Source organism: Eucalyptus grandis, chromosome 6, assembly GCF_016545825.1.
Source record: "Eucalyptus grandis isolate ANBG69807.140 chromosome 6, ASM1654582v1, whole genome shotgun sequence".
NCBI lineage: Eukaryota > Viridiplantae > Streptophyta > Magnoliopsida > Myrtales > Myrtaceae > Eucalyptus > Eucalyptus grandis.
Window position 1 is genome coordinate 14,482,690 of NC_052617.1, and position 17,895 is coordinate 14,500,584.

At 40.9% G+C, this 17,895-nt stretch overlaps 2 protein-coding genes across 2 annotated transcripts; both read right to left on the reverse strand.

Annotated features, from left to right (window-relative positions):
- Positions 1-397: 397 nt before the first annotated feature.
- Positions 398-5,602, reverse strand: LOC104448532 (dol-P-Man:Man(6)GlcNAc(2)-PP-Dol alpha-1,2-mannosyltransferase). The gene is made up of 10 exons (XM_010062389.3): positions 5,227-5,602; positions 4,239-4,326; positions 3,975-4,134; positions 3,544-3,761; positions 3,063-3,358; positions 1,912-2,026; positions 1,690-1,828; positions 1,159-1,355; positions 968-1,057; positions 398-886 (listed from the first exon to the last, which is right to left on the reverse strand). The coding sequence occupies exons 1-10, from the start codon at positions 5,517-5,519 to the stop codon at positions 755-757; spliced, it is 1,728 nt and encodes a 575-aa protein (XP_010060691.2). The 5' UTR covers positions 5,520-5,602; the 3' UTR covers positions 398-754.
- Positions 5,603-7,151: 1,549 nt separating this feature from the next.
- Positions 7,152-13,797, reverse strand: LOC104448531 (phosphoenolpyruvate carboxylase, housekeeping isozyme). The gene is made up of 11 exons (XM_010062388.3): positions 13,674-13,797; positions 13,249-13,438; positions 12,441-12,832; positions 12,173-12,257; positions 10,972-11,194; positions 10,740-10,843; positions 10,533-10,620; positions 9,959-10,113; positions 8,826-9,824; positions 8,354-8,740; positions 7,152-7,791 (listed from the first exon to the last, which is right to left on the reverse strand). The coding sequence occupies exons 2-11, from the start codon at positions 13,414-13,416 to the stop codon at positions 7,495-7,497; spliced, it is 2,898 nt and encodes a 965-aa protein (XP_010060690.1). The 5' UTR covers positions 13,417-13,438; positions 13,674-13,797; the 3' UTR covers positions 7,152-7,494.
- Positions 13,798-17,895: the final 4,098 nt, after the last annotated feature.

Here is a 17,895-nt window from a genome sequence, read left to right on the forward strand (position 1 = left end):
CATGCCTTACGTATCGAAGTGTTTTTCAATATGTATGTTTGACGAGGCACATTGTTGACAAGACCTGTCATGAGGCGGCAAGCATTTGACAGGCATAAAATAAGGCTGTGAATGCGAACTCTACAGAACCGGCGCGAGCTCCACTTGGATGCTCGTAGGATGAAGAACCAGAAACGAAAGGCGTTAACACCAAGTGAAGCAGTATACACAAGAATGTGAAGACCTGCTAGATGGTTTGGCTTGTCCGCTAGGTCACTTGCGATGCAGCCATCTCTCACATGGGGCCCAATCATGTCAGTCAAGCCGGCCGAGTATGGCCAACAGACCAAAAACCATGTTACGCCTGAGTTGGGTCTTCTAAAGATGGAAGTCCATTACAAAGAGTCGCCAGCAAAAATGTTACCCAAATAACTCATCATCGATATTCATGGAATATGAAAAATTGCATACCAACCAGGGACGAAGGCTCCATCAACGTCACATAAAAATCAGAAACTAGTGCTAATACATCTCTGTTAGTTCCCTGCAAGAAATGCCCCACATCTTGCCCCAGAAAGCCTGTCCGAAGTGCTAAGTTGCAATGGCTGCTTGGCTAAGCATAAGGCCCAGATCTCTCTCTCTCTCTCTCTCTCTCTCCACACATCTACAGGGTTAGTAAGAAGGGGTTAACAGATATTACTGTCCAGCCTTGTTCCGAGAAAACAAAAATCAAGAGCCATGCCGAAGACATCCTTCTCTTCTCCTGCCACTAGGATCAATTCCTTATTCTTTTAAGAATCTTGTACATGCCAAAGACATTCTTCTCATGCCACTTGTAAGGGATGAAAAAGGACCTGTACTTGGCAGGTGAGAGCTCTCTGTCTAGATAAGGCAATGCGGCTATGACCTGAAATAATCACAACATCAGCATTTCTTAGAGGAAGTGGTGCACGGACCCAACTTACATGAATGAAAACTGCCGTTATACCTCCCATGTGGACATATCACTCCCACGTGTAGGGTAAGGTCGGTTAAGCTGCAACTCCACGAGGAAAGTGCAAGCATCAAGATCCTGGAGCTGTAACATATGCGGACATTATTTCAGAGGGGAGGAGGAAAAGTGAGCACTGACAGTGACAAGAGTACAAAGAATTGATCAACAAAGAGAAGTGTCATTACATATTGCTGATCGGACGCCTTGTTTTTATTGTTGAAGTAGGGAGGTGCGGCTGCAGTCCCCCCAAGGGTTGAATTGAATGGGATTGGTAGCAGACCCTTAAACCCATCATCAATCCACCTCACCTCACTGATGAAAGGAGGGACGAAAAAAGAAGATGGGAAGCGGTGCCATTCACTACCAACACACAACACAGAGCCTGCAATGATGACAATGAAACATACAACATGAACCGTGCTTCCAGAAAACTAGAAGCAAGATAGCACTGCAGGTTATTGTTGAAAAAATGTCCACTGTCATGGAGGAATGACTTGGGTGACTGAAATGAGGTTGGCCAGAAAGTCTGAATAAATAACAGGAAGCATAACCTTTCGAAAGGTTTGTGCTAGGGGCATTAGATTGGGAATAAGGAGTTAAGAAACTACCATCAAACAACTACCCAAAAGTCAGGCATTTTGCTAGATAACATGTGTCAAATTTTGTCAGCTAGTTCATCATAAAAAAAGGCAATAAAATGGACGACTGTGCCTCACCCATCCCTGCATCTTCGTGGTGTTCCAGGAGCTTGTAGATTTCTACAGGAGCAGAGTAACCATGAATCAAGGAGAATGTTCTAGCATGGGAGGCACATAATATGAGGCCAAGAACAGCAGGCCTGATGTGTTTAGCAACCTGAAGGCAGATGGAGAACAGTTGCTCAATAATCAACTATAGAAACTTTTATGCATAAAATTACTATTTTCAAAGAAGCTCACCAAAACCAGAAGAGAATCATCACGTGGATTGTACTTGTCTCGGAAAAGATCAGGAAAGCTATCAATAACAGCAGATGCAGCAACACAGACAAGTGGGTATATAGGGTAGAGAAATCTGACAAGAAATTAAAATGGTTCTTCATCATTAACCAGCAAGATAAATATTGACAGGCACATACTGAAGTAGATCATTTATGACAGTTGAATCTACATTGCAGGACATAGAATAAACACCCACAGAGGGTCAAGGTGATAATAGGCCATGATATTTGCACAATGAATTAGAACGACAGACAAGAACCAGCTAGCCCATGAACTATTCCAAAAATTGAGCACAGGACTATATCACCAGCCTACCAGTACATCAAATTCTCTATTTATATATCTGAAAGAAATAGAACCATACTCTCTTCACCAATTGGCCAATCAGATAACTTGTACAGCTCCAGTTCTGAAAATTACTACATGCGCCAATTGAGTGGGCATAATATAACATTAAACGAAATCAAGTTTCAAGCCCTTACATGGCTTTAGAATGAAGAATTTTCACTTTCACTGACACCATTCTAGCTGCCACCAAAAAAATTATTTGATGCCACATCATAGAATAAATGCTCAACCACTTTGAAAGTTTCATTCATCAACTTCACATTCAAACTCAGAGAGGAGAGCAAGTCTTAGCGTCACAGTGAGGTTGCTTTGTGACAAAAAAGTGATTGGTCCAGATAACAAAAGCAACTAAACTAATACAGGGGAGTCTGTATAATGAAATCCTCCTCCCACATCTTGTGAGCCCGAAGCCATATCCATTGCAGTGCCCTCTCTAATGCAATCAAGGATATTGACTGACAGCAGTTTTCTTAAGGAAGAGTAGAAATCACACTACATCTTTGTTTTGTTCAACCCTATACGTTTTTCAAATTTCTTCACCAAGCGTGTCAGAACAGAGGGGCCTGCACCTGTATTCCAAATCCAAGTGAAGGAGAAAAAAAGGAAAAGATGACTAGATAGCAGGAAAAGAAGACTAGATAGCAGTCACAAATCTCACTGTGCACATTCATTCGCATAAAACATTCAAATCACACATAGAAAGAAACAAAAGAAGAAGTAAAACACGAAAAGAACAAATATATGTGTAGTACAAACCAAACCTTTCTTCCTTGTGGGGCGGCCAAGTCATGAACCCAAGCCAAATATATAAAGGTGAGACAACAACCAGCAGCTCTGGAGCATATTTTTTCCTCACAATAGGAAAGATTGCGAGGAAAAGTAATGCAAGAACAAAGCAAAAGTTGAAATTGTTGAATCCATTCCTCAGATAGAATAGAAGCCCTTCAGTTCCATATAAATGACTCTCACCACCTCCCAGGACATTATACAGCAACAGATTCAACACAGAAGACACCCATCTGCCGTAGTAGCAGTAATCAACGTACAGCGAGAGTGCCTGGGTATTAATCGATCATTTATGTCACAATCAGCAAGGACATGAAAAATGGAACACAGGATAGTAGAAACTCAGCTTGAAACTAAAGTTGATGACTCATCCATGGGGATAATTCTTCTATATTCCATCGAACTTAATTATTAACTCAGAATATACTTTAGGAAAAATAGAAAGGAAACACTCACGAGGAGAACCAAAGAAGTGATTGCTCCAGTAAGAAATGCCTGTTTGAATCTTCTGGTCAAAGAGTAGATTGTCACTGGCAAAAAGGCCAAGAATGAGAATGGCCAGCCAAGAATCACCCCTGCAGCAGCAACTCCAACAGCAAAAGCAGGCTTGTCGAGAAGAAGTAGCCCAGAGGAGAGGGACATGGCATACATGGCAAATGAACTTGGCAAGAAACCTGCAAAACACATCCAAATTCTTGAAAAAATAAAATTTAGGGGAGCAATGGTGGCATTTCTTAGTTCATGTATGACAGGAATGACATTATGATGATAGGCTAATAGAATGCAATGTACCACATAAAGAGAACTGCAGATGGATGTGGCCGCCAGATAAACTAAATTAGAGACAAGTCCAAGATACAAGAAAGAATAGGAAAAGGTCCACTAACTTGTGCTTGCAAAGAAACAACCACTGGTTAAGCAGAGCATTGCAAGAGCATAAGATGCAAGGCGCTTCCCATATTTTCTGGACAGAGCTACCACCAAAACTGCATCGGCAATGACAGAAAGAAGTCCAAGAAAGAACCGCACAGCATAGAAGACTCTAACCTAGACATTGGAGGAGGCACAAGTGAAATTATTATGGCAAAAATGGATCCAACAGAAAGCACAATATATCTTAATCATCCGACAAGTATCAGCAATGATCTCACTTTTTCTTCACCAAACAACAGCGATGCTGGTCGGCCAACAAATTCGTGGAAGATTAAGTACAAATATGACCGGAGTGCGAATTGAGAACTGCAATGAGAAAGTAATAGGAGATTGACCAATAAGTATAGCAAATGATTCAAATTATTGAAGACGTAGAAATTAGGTCAAGCACCATAGTGATCCAGCAAAGAAAGAGCGTAAGAAAGGGCGCTTCACTAAAAGCAAGAGAAAAGGTTTGCCCAAGTATATGGTCAATCAAATTTAGATGAGGTGGGAATTGCCAAAAGAACAAAACAATCATACTAAAGTAGAATCTATCCACCAAAAAAAAAGGAAAAAAGGAACAATGTCTCTGTTGCAAATGCACAAGTGGAGCTCAATGTTTGACACGTCACTCTTGCTGCTCCTCAGCTCATCTTACTCCAACCTAGGCCGAAAAAACAGGTAACTCTTGCTGTTCCTCGGCTATTATACTCCATTCTAGGTTGCCAAATTGTTTCTTCCAGCATAAATGCAGTACAAAACTCAAATCAAAATTGCCAGAGATGAAGTCATTAATTTCCTACACTTCATACTTGACTGAAGCTAACTTGAACACATCCAACCACGTCCGTCAATTCACACGTGACTCACAATCGACAAGCTCTGTGCTTTTTCATTCTTAACACACCAATCACCAGCAAATCCTGAACAGCAGACGCAGCACAAATCATACTGCTATAAACAATCCCAATACATCCATGCCAAGGCTGGAAAACCAGTTCACACAAGCATGAAGCAGGCCAAAGAAATAGGTTTTTCTATCAGCTCGCACTTCCATTCAACCGGAGCCAACTTAAACACCATCTCGCCGCAACACTCACGAAAACAGCAACTACGTGTACACGACAATCGCACTAACAAAAGCACGACACAAATCCGATCACTCCACATTTCACGTCAAGCTAGCACGAGCACAAGTTCGGCTCGAGCTCCGATTCGGCTAACCTGTACTCCCAAGTCTGGAAGCCGGACTTGTAGAGGAGAAAGTGGAGGGGCTCCCAGTAGTTGAACACCTCGTCGCAGTCGTGGATGATGTTGGAGGTGGCGCTCATGTAGCGGAGGAGGCCTAGGGTGAACAGCGGCGTGAGCCACATCAGGCCCTTGTCGCCGGCGCCCTCCGCCCCCGCTTGGCCGGCCGACGATCCCCTCGCCGGCTTGTCCGATTTGGAGTAAGGGGACGGCGGCGAGGCCGAGGGATCGGAGGGCTGCGGGCGCCGCTGCCGCGTCGAGAGAGCCATTGCTTCGGCCTGAAGTCTTCTCCGGTTGTCCGCCGCGACGGAAATGGGAAGCGAAGCTCAAATGGGCGGAGAAAATAAAAGAAAAAAAAGGGTAAAAAGGAGAAAAGGAGAAAAGGAGAAAAGTAAAAGGAGAGCTGCGACTGCATGATCACGTGCGTACCACGTGATCCAAATGAGCTGGATTCGTACGGCCTTTATTATTTTTAATTTTATCCTCCTCCCTTAAAAGTTGATGGTATTTGAGTAATGACAAGGATTATTGTTATTTACTAAAGCGAAAAGCAGAAAAGGTACAAAAGATTCTAAAGAAATGCGCAAAAGGTAAAGTTCTAATCGTATAATCATTCTTAAAATTAGTGGTTGATAGATGTGTAATTAAGTAAAGTGGAACTTGACACTATACTTGTTGAGCTCAATCTCTAGAGCTATAACTCTACTCGATTAATCCGACATGAGATTTTATCACAGTAGTTCATTCATTCTATATCTAATTCGTAGATAAGAGGGTTTTCCAACCTCTACATCTATCGAAATAATGAATTAGGACAAACTTATAAAGTTATAATCGAACTAATCCTTATATTTTTCACATATTTTGAGGCAATTTTCATTGGCCGACGGTTTGGTGAGACTCTGCGAATTGATTGAGCACCTAAGCTTTGGAGAAGAGATACCCATTCTTGTTACAACTAGTTTTTTGATATAGTAGATGAGATCGCATTACTCCATCTACCAACATTTATGCTGAAAATGCTCTAGCACTTGAAAAATTGCAGCATCTTTGGAATTTTCCGGAAACCGAACTTTGGTTGGTCTTCTTGGATTGAAGACAACCTATACTCGAGACGTATGTAGCACGAATACTTTCCGGAAGCCTTCATATCTAGCACGAATACTCTCCGGAAGCCTTCATGTCGTGTCCGATATTTCGACACGTGTTCGACACGCTCCGACACATCTTGACAAGCGGTCAAAGAATGTCGAAAAACCCGACACGTGATCAACTCTCTCTGATACATTCCGACATGCGAGTCCAGAATTCCGACACGTGATTTCGACATGCACGATATCAATTTTAAAAATTTCTAATACTTGTAGAGTCAAAATATAAATATACACAAAAGAAGTAATAAAAGAAGTAATAAAAATGCTATAAATATACACACATGAGGTCAATTTTTTTTTTTCAGTTTTATTTTTTTTTAGAATTGTTTTAGTTTTTTAAAAAGTCTTTTACTATGAAAGAAGTAATAAAAAATGCTATATATGATAAATAAATAAATTTAAAAATATCATTTCAGCATTTTTCTTTGAACAATGTTTCTTTCCTCTAAGTTTTATGTATTATTGTAACAAATTAAAATAATGAATGATATTATTTAATATTTTTTGTGTAAATTAATTCTAGGCTATTTTTAATATTATATATAAAAATATATTTAATATATAATGTGTCGGGACGTGTTGAAATCAACGTGTCGTGTCGTGTCACGTGTCCGTGCTACATAGCTCGAGACCATCACACAATCATATCGGAATTATCAGACTGGATGATGGATGACATTTGCCACCCTTATCAAGCTAGTTCCAAATGCTACAAATCAGAAACACGCGAGTCCATTTCGAGTCATATTCAGATGAAAACAGGAGATCCAGCTTCTCATTTCCTCAGCCTTTCCCAATGTGGCTTTTTCAAACAAAGCGTGGAACTCAGAAGCAGGCGACTGTGTTATTCTCTCGAAGCCCAAAAGGGCCAAGACCAAGTCTTGTACAGTCCATTCTTAAATAAGCAAGAAAGGTGACCTGCTAAAAAGGTCCACCGGCACAATCTGATTGCAGAGCTCACCCAGAAATTCCACCCGAAGGTGGATAATTATACAGCATTAGCTTCGGGTGTGTGTAGCTTAGAATTTTCTGGGGATATTGCTTTTGAAATGAAACGGACGAGGAAAAAAAGGCAGATCGCCCCATGTGTTTAGCCGGTGTTCTGCAGGCCAGCGGCAATACCCTTCATGGTCAAGATGAGGGTATCCTCCAGACCGGGGGCGTAGTCACTCGTCGGGTTCAACTTCACGAGCTCATTGGCCGGGTTGCTCGACTCCATGATCTCTTTAGAGATGTGAGGCCGCAACTCCACATTGTAGGTTGGGTCTCGGATCCGTTTGAGTGTGTATGCTTGGCAAACGTTTAGAGTTGTGATGTATGAATCACGGAGGCGCAATCTCTGCTTCAGGTAGGGGTCCCCTTCCAGAAGATCCTTGTGACCAGCAACCTAAAATAGATACACCGCATGCGATTAGACAAGGAATGATCACACGAAAAGTAAATCGTGGTACAATCACTGTATCCACCCCGCCAACTTGAAGCCTATTGGGGACGCTGTGACCCAGCCTTATAGAAGTAAGGCAAAGCCTACTGGGGACTCTGCAAGCTACCCTTATGGAAGTAATGCACATTGTTCTAATGGCAAAACAATGCTGGACCAGTATCCTTCGATTAACTAAATTCCTTAACACTTACAAAAGATTGCTAATAAGAGGATCCAACAAACTTAATGCAGTAGAAAATCAGAAAACTTCATATCAATTAAACTAAGGATTTCTGGACATATGAAGCAAGATTGAAATACTGTGAGAGGCAGGGTCGTGATCCTCAAAATTATTTGTAGAAACCCACTCAATTTGTAGAAACCCACTCAATTTTCCTTCTTTCCTTTGCTTATTTTTTTCCTAAACAAAAAGAACCTGAGGGAAACTGGAGGAGAGAAAGAACCAATAATCTCCAGGACAAAAGTGTGAAAAGGGAGGAAAAGGAAATCCTTCAGAGAGCTGTACCTGGAGAAGAAGTTTCTTTGTTTCTTCATAATCAGACCTCAAGCGCTCCCCGAACGACCAAAGATCATCAGAGACAAGGAGTTTGTCATACAAGGCGGCTATTCCAGGATTACCCTTGGCAAACACCATTTCAACCAAGTCAATGGTGACTCTAAAGAAAGGCCACGAGTTGTACATCTCCTGCAGCATATGCAGATTCCGAATGTCCTTCTCAATAACATGCTTGAAGGCGGCCCCAAAACCAAGCCACACTGGAAGGTGAAACCTTGTTTGAGTCCATGCAAAAATCCAAGGGATTGCACGAAGTGACTCAATGCCTCCGCTGGGCTTTCGCTTTGCTGGACGGCTCCCAATGTTCATACGACCGTATTCCATCTCTGGGGTGGCCTAAACCATAAAATGAAAAGCAATTCATTACTAGTGTTATAATTAAAAAGAGTAATGGAGTCAAATCAAGACGAGAATTCCATACAAGGCGAAAGTACTCGACAAAACGAGGCTCTTTGAAAACAATTGAGCGGTACTCTTCTGTAGCCACAACAGCCATCTCATCCATCAGCGCACGCCATTCAGGTTTCGGGGCATTTGGTGGGTGCATCCCATGCTCTAGGGTAGCAGCGGTAAAACGTTGCAGAGTTCTAAAGCACAAATGCTCCTCTCCAAATGATTGCTCAATAACCTCACCCTGAACGGTAACACGAAGTGACCCGTGAATAGTGTCTGGTGGCTGAGACAATATGGCAAGATGGGTGGGACCACCTCCTCTCCCGACCGTGCCACCACGACCATGGAACATAGTAAGCTTCACGCCAAACTGTTTAGCAACTTTTATAAGCTCTTCCTGAGCCTTATATAGCTGCCATGCCGCAGAAAAGCGTCCAGCATCCTTGCCAGAATCTGAATAGCCAATCATAACTTCCTGCTTGCCATTGATCCGATTTCTGTACCAATCAATTGAGAAAAGTCGTGCCACAGCAGCAGGAGCAGTATCAAGATCTGCGAGCTTCTCAAACAGTGGAACAACTCTCAGGGGTTGCTTCACATGGCACTCGCGTTGTAAGAGCTCTACTGCCAGCACATCAGATGGAGCAGTGGCCATCGAGATGATATAGGCCCCAAAGCTATCAGCAGGGAGCTCTGCTATGACATGGAATGTGTTTAGCACATCCGCGATTTCATCAGTTTGAGGAAGATCAGGACCAAAGAGTGGGCGCTTGCCGCTGAGCTCAGACAAGAGCCATTCCTGTCGGCGCTCTTCAGACCACTCCCTGTAGGACCCAATTTCCAAGTGCCTTGTTATCGCATCTAATACATCAGTGTGTCTGTCGGATTCTTGTCTAATATCAAGTTTGACAAGTGCAAAGCCAAAAGTGGAAACTTGTCTCAAGAAATCAAGAAGGGTTCCATCAGCTATTGGCCGATCACCACATGAGCAGAGTGATCTGTAGCAAAGTTCCAGAGGTTCCAAGAGCTACAAGAGGAGGTTGCAAAACTGATCAGTAACGGTAGCTGTCCTAGATAGCCAGTTGAATTGTAACATGCTGCATGCAATTAGAATTAAGAGCAGGCAAGAAGACGTAGGTATATAATGACCATCTAAACAACCTGCTCAGCATTGGTGAAAGCTGCCTCTTCGGGGATGTCGGAGATACCACTGGCTAATAATTGACGAGAACGTTCACGTGTCTGATACAGCTTATCCCTCAAATCACCAAGTATCACACGGTAGGGTTCATTTGGTGGTACTTGTTTCCAAAACTCTACACCAAGACACAGAAGGATGATACATTAAATCAGCCAAGAAACTGAAGAAAGATGAAATGCAATTAAAGGAAGCAGAAACATGAATCACTAGCAGGGAATTAAAGTAGCTTTGCTGTAAATATGTGAGGACCATTTTCATCAAGTTTTTGGTGGGGACAATATACGGTCGTGAATTTAAGGTCTGCAATATAATTCAAGATAATACTACGAACCATCAAAGTACCGGCCTTCAGGAGGTCACTCAAAAATGTGCAGGACGGTAATACGGAAGTACTTAAAAATGACTGTTATGTTCTTGTCTCATGCAGTAAGGGGGAAAAACAGTCACACGAGCCAGATTTGATAGCAAACATTAAACAGGAGAGTTGTCAAATATGATTCAAGAGACCCTATCATGGAATCCAGAAACTATTACCTATATAGTGTTTTGCATCTCTTTTTGAGGATGAATGGAGTTCATCCGCACGAACACGTAACTCATCACTGCAACGCCACATAGACAGCTGCACAGAAAGGATGATAATTCAGAGATCTGGCAGTATGCACCTTAAGTCAATGGGGGCATCATTATTAAGGATATGTAACATCCAAACAAAAAGCAGATGTGGATCCCATCTAGCACCTCAAACATAAGATCTTCAATTTGGGAATAGTACAAGTTGGCAGCCATCATTCTAGCTAATAAGCAAACGTCTCTCGTGACCTCAGGGGTTACTCTTGGATTACCTGAAATACACAATTAATCCCTTCAGAAACAGAGAGAGAGAGAGAGAGAGTAGCAAAAGTTATCTAGAAACTAAAATTGAGAACTTCCTAAACCAGCAAGGTGCATATTCCTATATAGAAAATCATACCATCACGATCGCCACCCATCCAGGAAGAAAATTGAATAAGAGGTGCATTATAAGGAACACGCTCATTGATTCCTATGTTCTTCAAAGCAGTGTCAACCCGGCGTAAGAACTTGGGAACACCCTTCCATATGGTTTCATGGAAATAGCTCATTCCAGCTCTCATCTCATCTTGTGGAGTCGGAGGGGTCCTTCGGATTTCATCTGTACGGAAGGCAGCTTGTATCTGTGCAGGGTAAAGAAAATTCAGAACGCAGTGGATAGTAGCACAATGGTGATAGTTCAAGAAATGCATTTAGGTTCTCAATTTATCAACTTTAGCAGAATTTCAACAAATAAGATCCACTTCAATTTAAAGTTGAAACAATAAATTACTCAAAGTCCACAGAACATGATGTACATGAAGAACTACCAGTGAAACTTTCGCTAGAGTACAAGAACGAGCATCGTTGCATATTGTATACACGAGTATCTAGATCCAGAAACAATGAGAGCAAACTTCATGATTTTGAAAGGGATAAGAACAGCCCACAAAAGCAAGTTCTTTTCATCCAACCCCATATGCACAGGCACAAGTAAATTCAAGATCCAACAATCCCCATACCTATCACTGTTGATATGGGTTACTTTATTTTTGGCATATAACTAACAACTCATATCAGTGGTGGAGGAAAGGGCATCTGTAAACAAGTTATACAGCTTTTGTAGCTAGGATATCCAAATAGGAAACAAGAAAACAATATAGAAAAAGAGAATAACAATGGGGCGAGGGAGATAATTGATGACAATAAACTTCCTTTGCTTCATTCTACTCTATTTGGTTCATTCTACTCTATTTGGGCAGCGTTTCAATGTTCATAAAAAAGACATACTATAAAGCAAGAACTTGATTGCTAACATTCCGAAACTACATTCCACTGAAGATTTGGATGCATGAGGAACTGGTAAATCCCCAAGAAGATACCACATCCCAACTTACTTCTTCCCTTTAATTTAAATTAGCCACCACTAGGACACTTCTCAACATTCAATTCAGCAAAGGCAAAATAGTTCTATTAAGTGATTATTTACTAAATACTCAAATGAATAGAGAGTGAAAGGAAGGATGATAACAAGGTCAATGGAAACAGAAATAAGAGACTTGAAATCAAGAAAATATCAGCAACGCGAAATTCTAGAGGAAGGGAGAAAAGCTATTAAATACCTCTCTCTGAAGTGCTTCATCAAGCTCCTGCTTGTCATCAGGAGTGATGTCTTTAGCGTAGAGTTGGGCCAAACAATCTCGGATCCTGGGCAGAATAGCCATAGGAAACAATCAAATGACAGGATCCTCTCGAATGATATCAAAGTATCACTTGATGGAGTTAAAATTTCAGACCCAGACAGAAAAATTGGTTTTGCAATAGGATTATAAAACAATCAGTATTGCCAAATAAAATATCAACAGATGATAGAAGTCCTAGAGAGCAGACCTTCCATGCTTCTGAAGCAAAGATCTCCGTACTGACTGCGTAGGGTGAGCAGTGAAGACAAGATCCACCGTTTGATTCTTAAGAGCATCAAACACTTCTTCAGGAGACTTCTTCAGCTGCACCACAAGCCTCTTGAGCGTCTCTTCGATGTCAGACTCAGTTGTTGCATTGTTCTCATCAGCAAAATCCCCCTTCTTCAACTTGTTACGCCGGCGGTAAGCAATCTGAACCTCCTCAGCCAAGTTCGCCAAGTTAAGCATGTTGGAGAAGGATTTGGCAATAACAATGGAATCCCCAGGATCCAAACTGGTCAAAACATTGCCCAGCTCCTCCAGCTTTTGAGGATCATGTTTGCCTTCATACTCAGCAGAAAGCTCATAGCACTCTTGTACCTAAATTACATCACACTCATATTACAAAAAGGCTCTCCTTCGCAGATTCTATAGAATACGCAAGATTACTGTTAACAAAAAGCAAATGCGAGATTGAGAAGAACCATAAACGATGAGGAACACAACTCTCACCAAGGAAAAGCGAACACATTTTCCACTCAAATCACGTCAATATTCACTGGATGCTAAACTAGGTGATGGAATTTTGCTAAATTCGCAAAATTTCATCACATTCAAACACTCACCGAGGAAAAAGGGACACATTTAACACTCAAATCAGGTCAATATTGACTGGATGCAAAACTAGGAGATGGAAATTTGCTAAATTCGCAAACTTTTCAGACATTCACAGCCAGATTACGACAACAAACGTGTTCCATTGCATATCAGCAGAACGAAGAGTCGAAATTCCGTACCGTCTCCTTGAGATCCTCGCCGTGCAAGTCCTGGAGGATATCGAGGAACCGATCCAGCAGCAGGGCGTCGTACTCCACCAACTTGTCGTCCTCGCTCACCTTCGCCGGGACCAGGAGCCTGAGCTGCGCATCGATGGACGCCAGCTTCTCCAGATTCCGATTCGCCATCCCTCGAATCCGAGGCCCGTCACTACGATCGCCAAGAAAAACCAGAAAAAAAATTAAAAAAAAATCTCACTTCATAAAAAATCAAAACCCGCCGCGGGCCCTAACTTCTCATCACAGCCATAGAAATCAGATCAACCGAAATCCACAGCAATCGGATCCGACCCGGTCGGTCGATAGCGACACCAACCACAGTGACGACAGTGCGGAGAAAAAAAAGATGCTACTTTTTGGGGAAGCATGTACGGATGGTAATGTACCTGACGTAAAGCGGCCGAGAACGAGAAATTGGAGAGCAGAGACGAAGAAGATCAACGGAGGAAAAAGGAGAGAGAGAGAGAGAGAGGTGCGAGATGCAGAGCAGGGCGGAGGGGCGGGTATTTATAGACAGACGGGGCCCCGGGATCAGAAAAAGGGCTCGTCAAAACTCAGAAAGTAGACTCAGAAAGTCTCTCTCTTTCTCTCTCTAAGATTTGCATGTGAACTTGTCGTCATTCTCTCTCTCTCTTCGGCGTAACTTATGATCCCTGTCCGCCCACGAACATGCAACTCTCTCTCTCTCTCTAAGATTTCTGGATACGGGGAATATGCCCCCCTGCCTCGCGGCTTCGGCGATCCGGCCGACGTGGGATTTTAACCTCGGGATCGAACCTTCCAATCCAATCCCGGATGGTAATAAGTAAAAACGTACTAAATCCGACGTCGTTGCCGCCGCTTCGTTTTGTCCGAAGAGGAAATAAGACCTCTCTCGCGCGGATTCGTTTCGATTGAAATTCCGCTCTTTATTCCTGGAAATTCAATTTAATGCCGACTAAATTAAGCATGTTATATGTGATTTCTTTTATGTGGATGCAATGCTAGATTTCGACCGAAAACAATAATAATTCTAGATCTGGGAAATGATCCGGTTCGCAAGTAGAGGCTGAGCAATAATGTCATGGGAGAGTGTATGGTGGCCCCGTTATATAACTAATAAAACTAAAAGCTGCCTTTGGTTGGGATCTGAGAGATAATATATTTTTTGGGTTGTTTTGTTTGAACACCACCAACTTCAAAAAGAAGAAGTTATTAATGGGTTTTTTTTTTTTTTTTTTTGTTGGAGGGCATGGAGGAAAAGGAAAAGGCAAGGTAGAATTTAGAATTTGTTGAATTTATAATGCATGGTTTCTTTATTGAAGGATTGTGGCAAAACTTTGAAAATGAGGACTAGCTATTGATATTTGCCCCACCCTTAGCAAAAAGGCCTATGCATTCGAGCTGTTGGATGTCACATGAAGTCCACATGATCAAACGGAATGTATGTGTTAGAATTATATGTGATGGGTATAATTAATACTTTTCCTTTTTCTTAAAGTGGGCAGAATCCTATAAAGTTCAATGCCAAGAAAAGTAACTCTTCTATTGACAAGATTTTTTTTTTTAGTTGGAGGAGTCTAATGATGGAATTGAACTTACTCTACATTAATACCACATCTCAATTATATGTTGGCATGGGACGAATCTAATGATGGAACTGGAATTAAACTAAATTAAAAGCATGCCTTCTTTGTTAGTGGGAGTCTACAAACCTCTAGTTGGAGGTCTATCTAGGGAAGGACATAACTTTTAGGAGGAACCATATTAAAAGCTAAGAGACACGTAAAATGTTGAAGTGCAACTTTCATATTACTAATGAACTTGAAAATTTAAAGAATAAAGTTTGAGTGCTATTATATTCTTCTGTCTCACTTTATACAAGCAGTAGAAAGACAAAGCAAATCTTTAAATTGTTCATGAAGGCCTTGATTGGCATTTTTAAAGGAGGGAGATGGGATGGAGGTAGGAGCTTCTTTGCTTATATGAGACCGAAAACTCTAGTTGGAAGACTATCTAGGGAGGACATGGCTTTGAAAGTAAGAGGGACCATACAAAATGCCAAGAGATAAGATACCTTCTTTGTTAATAAGAGACTGAGAAGTCTAGTTGGAAGACTATCTACAGAAGGGCATGGCTTCAAAAGTAGGAGGGACCGTACGAAATGCCAAGAGGTAATGATGTCTTCTTTGTTAATGAAAGACTAAAAACTCTAGTTGGAAGACTATCTAGGGAAGGACATGCTTTGAAAGTAGGAGGAACCATACGAAATGCCAAGAGGCAATAATGTCCTCTTTGTTAACGAGAGACTAAAAACTCTAGTTTGAAACTATCTAGGGAAGGGCATGGCTTTGAAAGTGGGAGGAACCATATGGAATGCCTAGAGGTAATGATGTCTTCCTTGTTAATGAGAGACCAAAAACTCTAGTTGTGGAGGACTATTTAGGGAGGGGTATGTACAATGTCTGAGTGCAAGTTCCATACTACTAATGAGCTTGGAAAGTAAGGACTAAAGTTCGAGTCCCATTGTATCCTTCTTTCTCAAATATATAGGCATTAAAAAGTATGAGTGAATCTCTAACTATATATATTTTATTAAGAGTGGCCTTTATTGGCATTCTTGAGGGTGGGAGTGAGGGAGGAAGATGATGAATAAACCTTCAAAACTATACTAGCGAATACCTCCATATCAAAAAATTAATAATCTTACGAATTCAATCAAAGGCCAGCCATTCATGTAAGGGCTAGTGAATATGTAAGAAATTACTTCATCATGACCCGAGCTTAAGTGATTTTGTCAAATAAAAATATGCTCCATAAACGTCACGCCTTTAAGACGTGATATCCCAACAACTTTTAACATTATTAAGTAAACTAAAATTGGATTATAGATTGCCGTACTTATCAAGCAATACATCAAATTACAAGTGGACAATCAAATAAGTAATTCCATCTTGAGACCCAAAGGAATAGGACATGGACTACATCCAACCCGCAATAACAATTCATCGCGTCATTCAGTGCACACAATATTCAAAATAAATTTAAATAAACCCAACATTTCTTTAATCCTTTTAAGTCCGGTAGCCAATATGGTTGATCCTTCTATGTCTGGGAAGATTTCCAAAGTGGGTGAAGAAAAAAAGAAGGTGAGGAAAATATTTCTGTAAGTGTCCGCCTTAGAAGCGTGCTATTTAGTTTAATAGATAGAAAGTTCAATACTCCAAAAGAAAAATGATATTAAACGAAAATGGCTGAATTATATGCGCGTGCTTGAAAAAGATGCAATGCATATTCCAAAGGATGGAGTCATGCGGCACGTCCCCCAGCCGGCAATATTAGGGCATTCGCAATTTATGACGTCATAGGGTCTCGTTTTCCTATTTTGCGTGTAGTAATATATATATTAATTGTCAACGAGTTAGGAGCGCTAAAACCAATAAATATGATATTAAATTAAGTGACGTGAGGAGTGAGATAATATTGGTCTGATAAGTAATGCTGATAGCCGGCAGCCATAGTTAAAAAGGAGATTGATATGTTGACGGGCTGCCGTATAAGAGGAAAAGGCACATATCATCAAGTTCAAATTGTTACTCCTCGTCAACTACGACATACAATTCGACCCGATTCGTCTTATCATTAAAATAATTCAACTTTATTACAATCATTCTTAATTCAACGGAAACATGTCGACCTCTTGCGTTAGTTTTGAATTCATTATGTCATATACCAAGTTGAAATTACTCTCAATAAATTTCTGTCTTTGTGTCGTGTCTCGTCGAGGCTTGCCATATTAATCCTTAGTCACTACTTATATTAAAGATAATATAAGGGGTCATGCCGTATATCATTCAAATTTTGCTATTCAATTTCTTTATCATTATATTAGTATGTACCATTAGATTAGTGGACAGCTAAGTATCTAAGGTCATAGCCACACGTTAATGAAGACATTTGGTTGATCCGTCAACAAGTTATGCAAGCCAGACTATAATTTTTTTTTTTTTTTGGTCAAGAGCAGTAGGACTAGAAATTCCACAAATCTAAAATTTCAAACTTATGAGATGAGTTAATTAAAAAACAAATATTAAGGAGGAAGAAGGAATATAAGTTCAATTTCAATGGCAAGTCTTGACCCTTATCAATTTATGTATGAAGGCAAGAATTTAGGACTAGAGTAAATCTTAAAATTGTTTTGTATGAGGATTCTCGTGGGCCTCATCATCCCATAAACGTTAAGCACCTGGAGAGTATTCCCTCTTCCTGAGGAAGAAAAAGATATATAGGGAAATTGGGCATTGGGAAGAACAAGGTGTGTGGATATTGGTACATTAATATAAGTATTCCCTCATTGCGTTAGCGGACAAGTACAAATAGCCCATATTAGTTGGAAATCACCCTGTCTTAGTGAGGTTACCCTATAACTAGATGCCAAAGATCCAAAGCAAGCCCATGGTTACGGGGTAACTTGTTAAGGAGAAATGTTAAGGAGAAATAAAGACTATAAGTTGAGTTTTGCTAGTAGGTCTTGACCCTTACCAATTTCTTGTCAAGGAAAGAATCCCTATCTCTTGTACGTCAATATTGACCCCAAAAATAGATAGGAAAATATAAGCAAAATCGAGA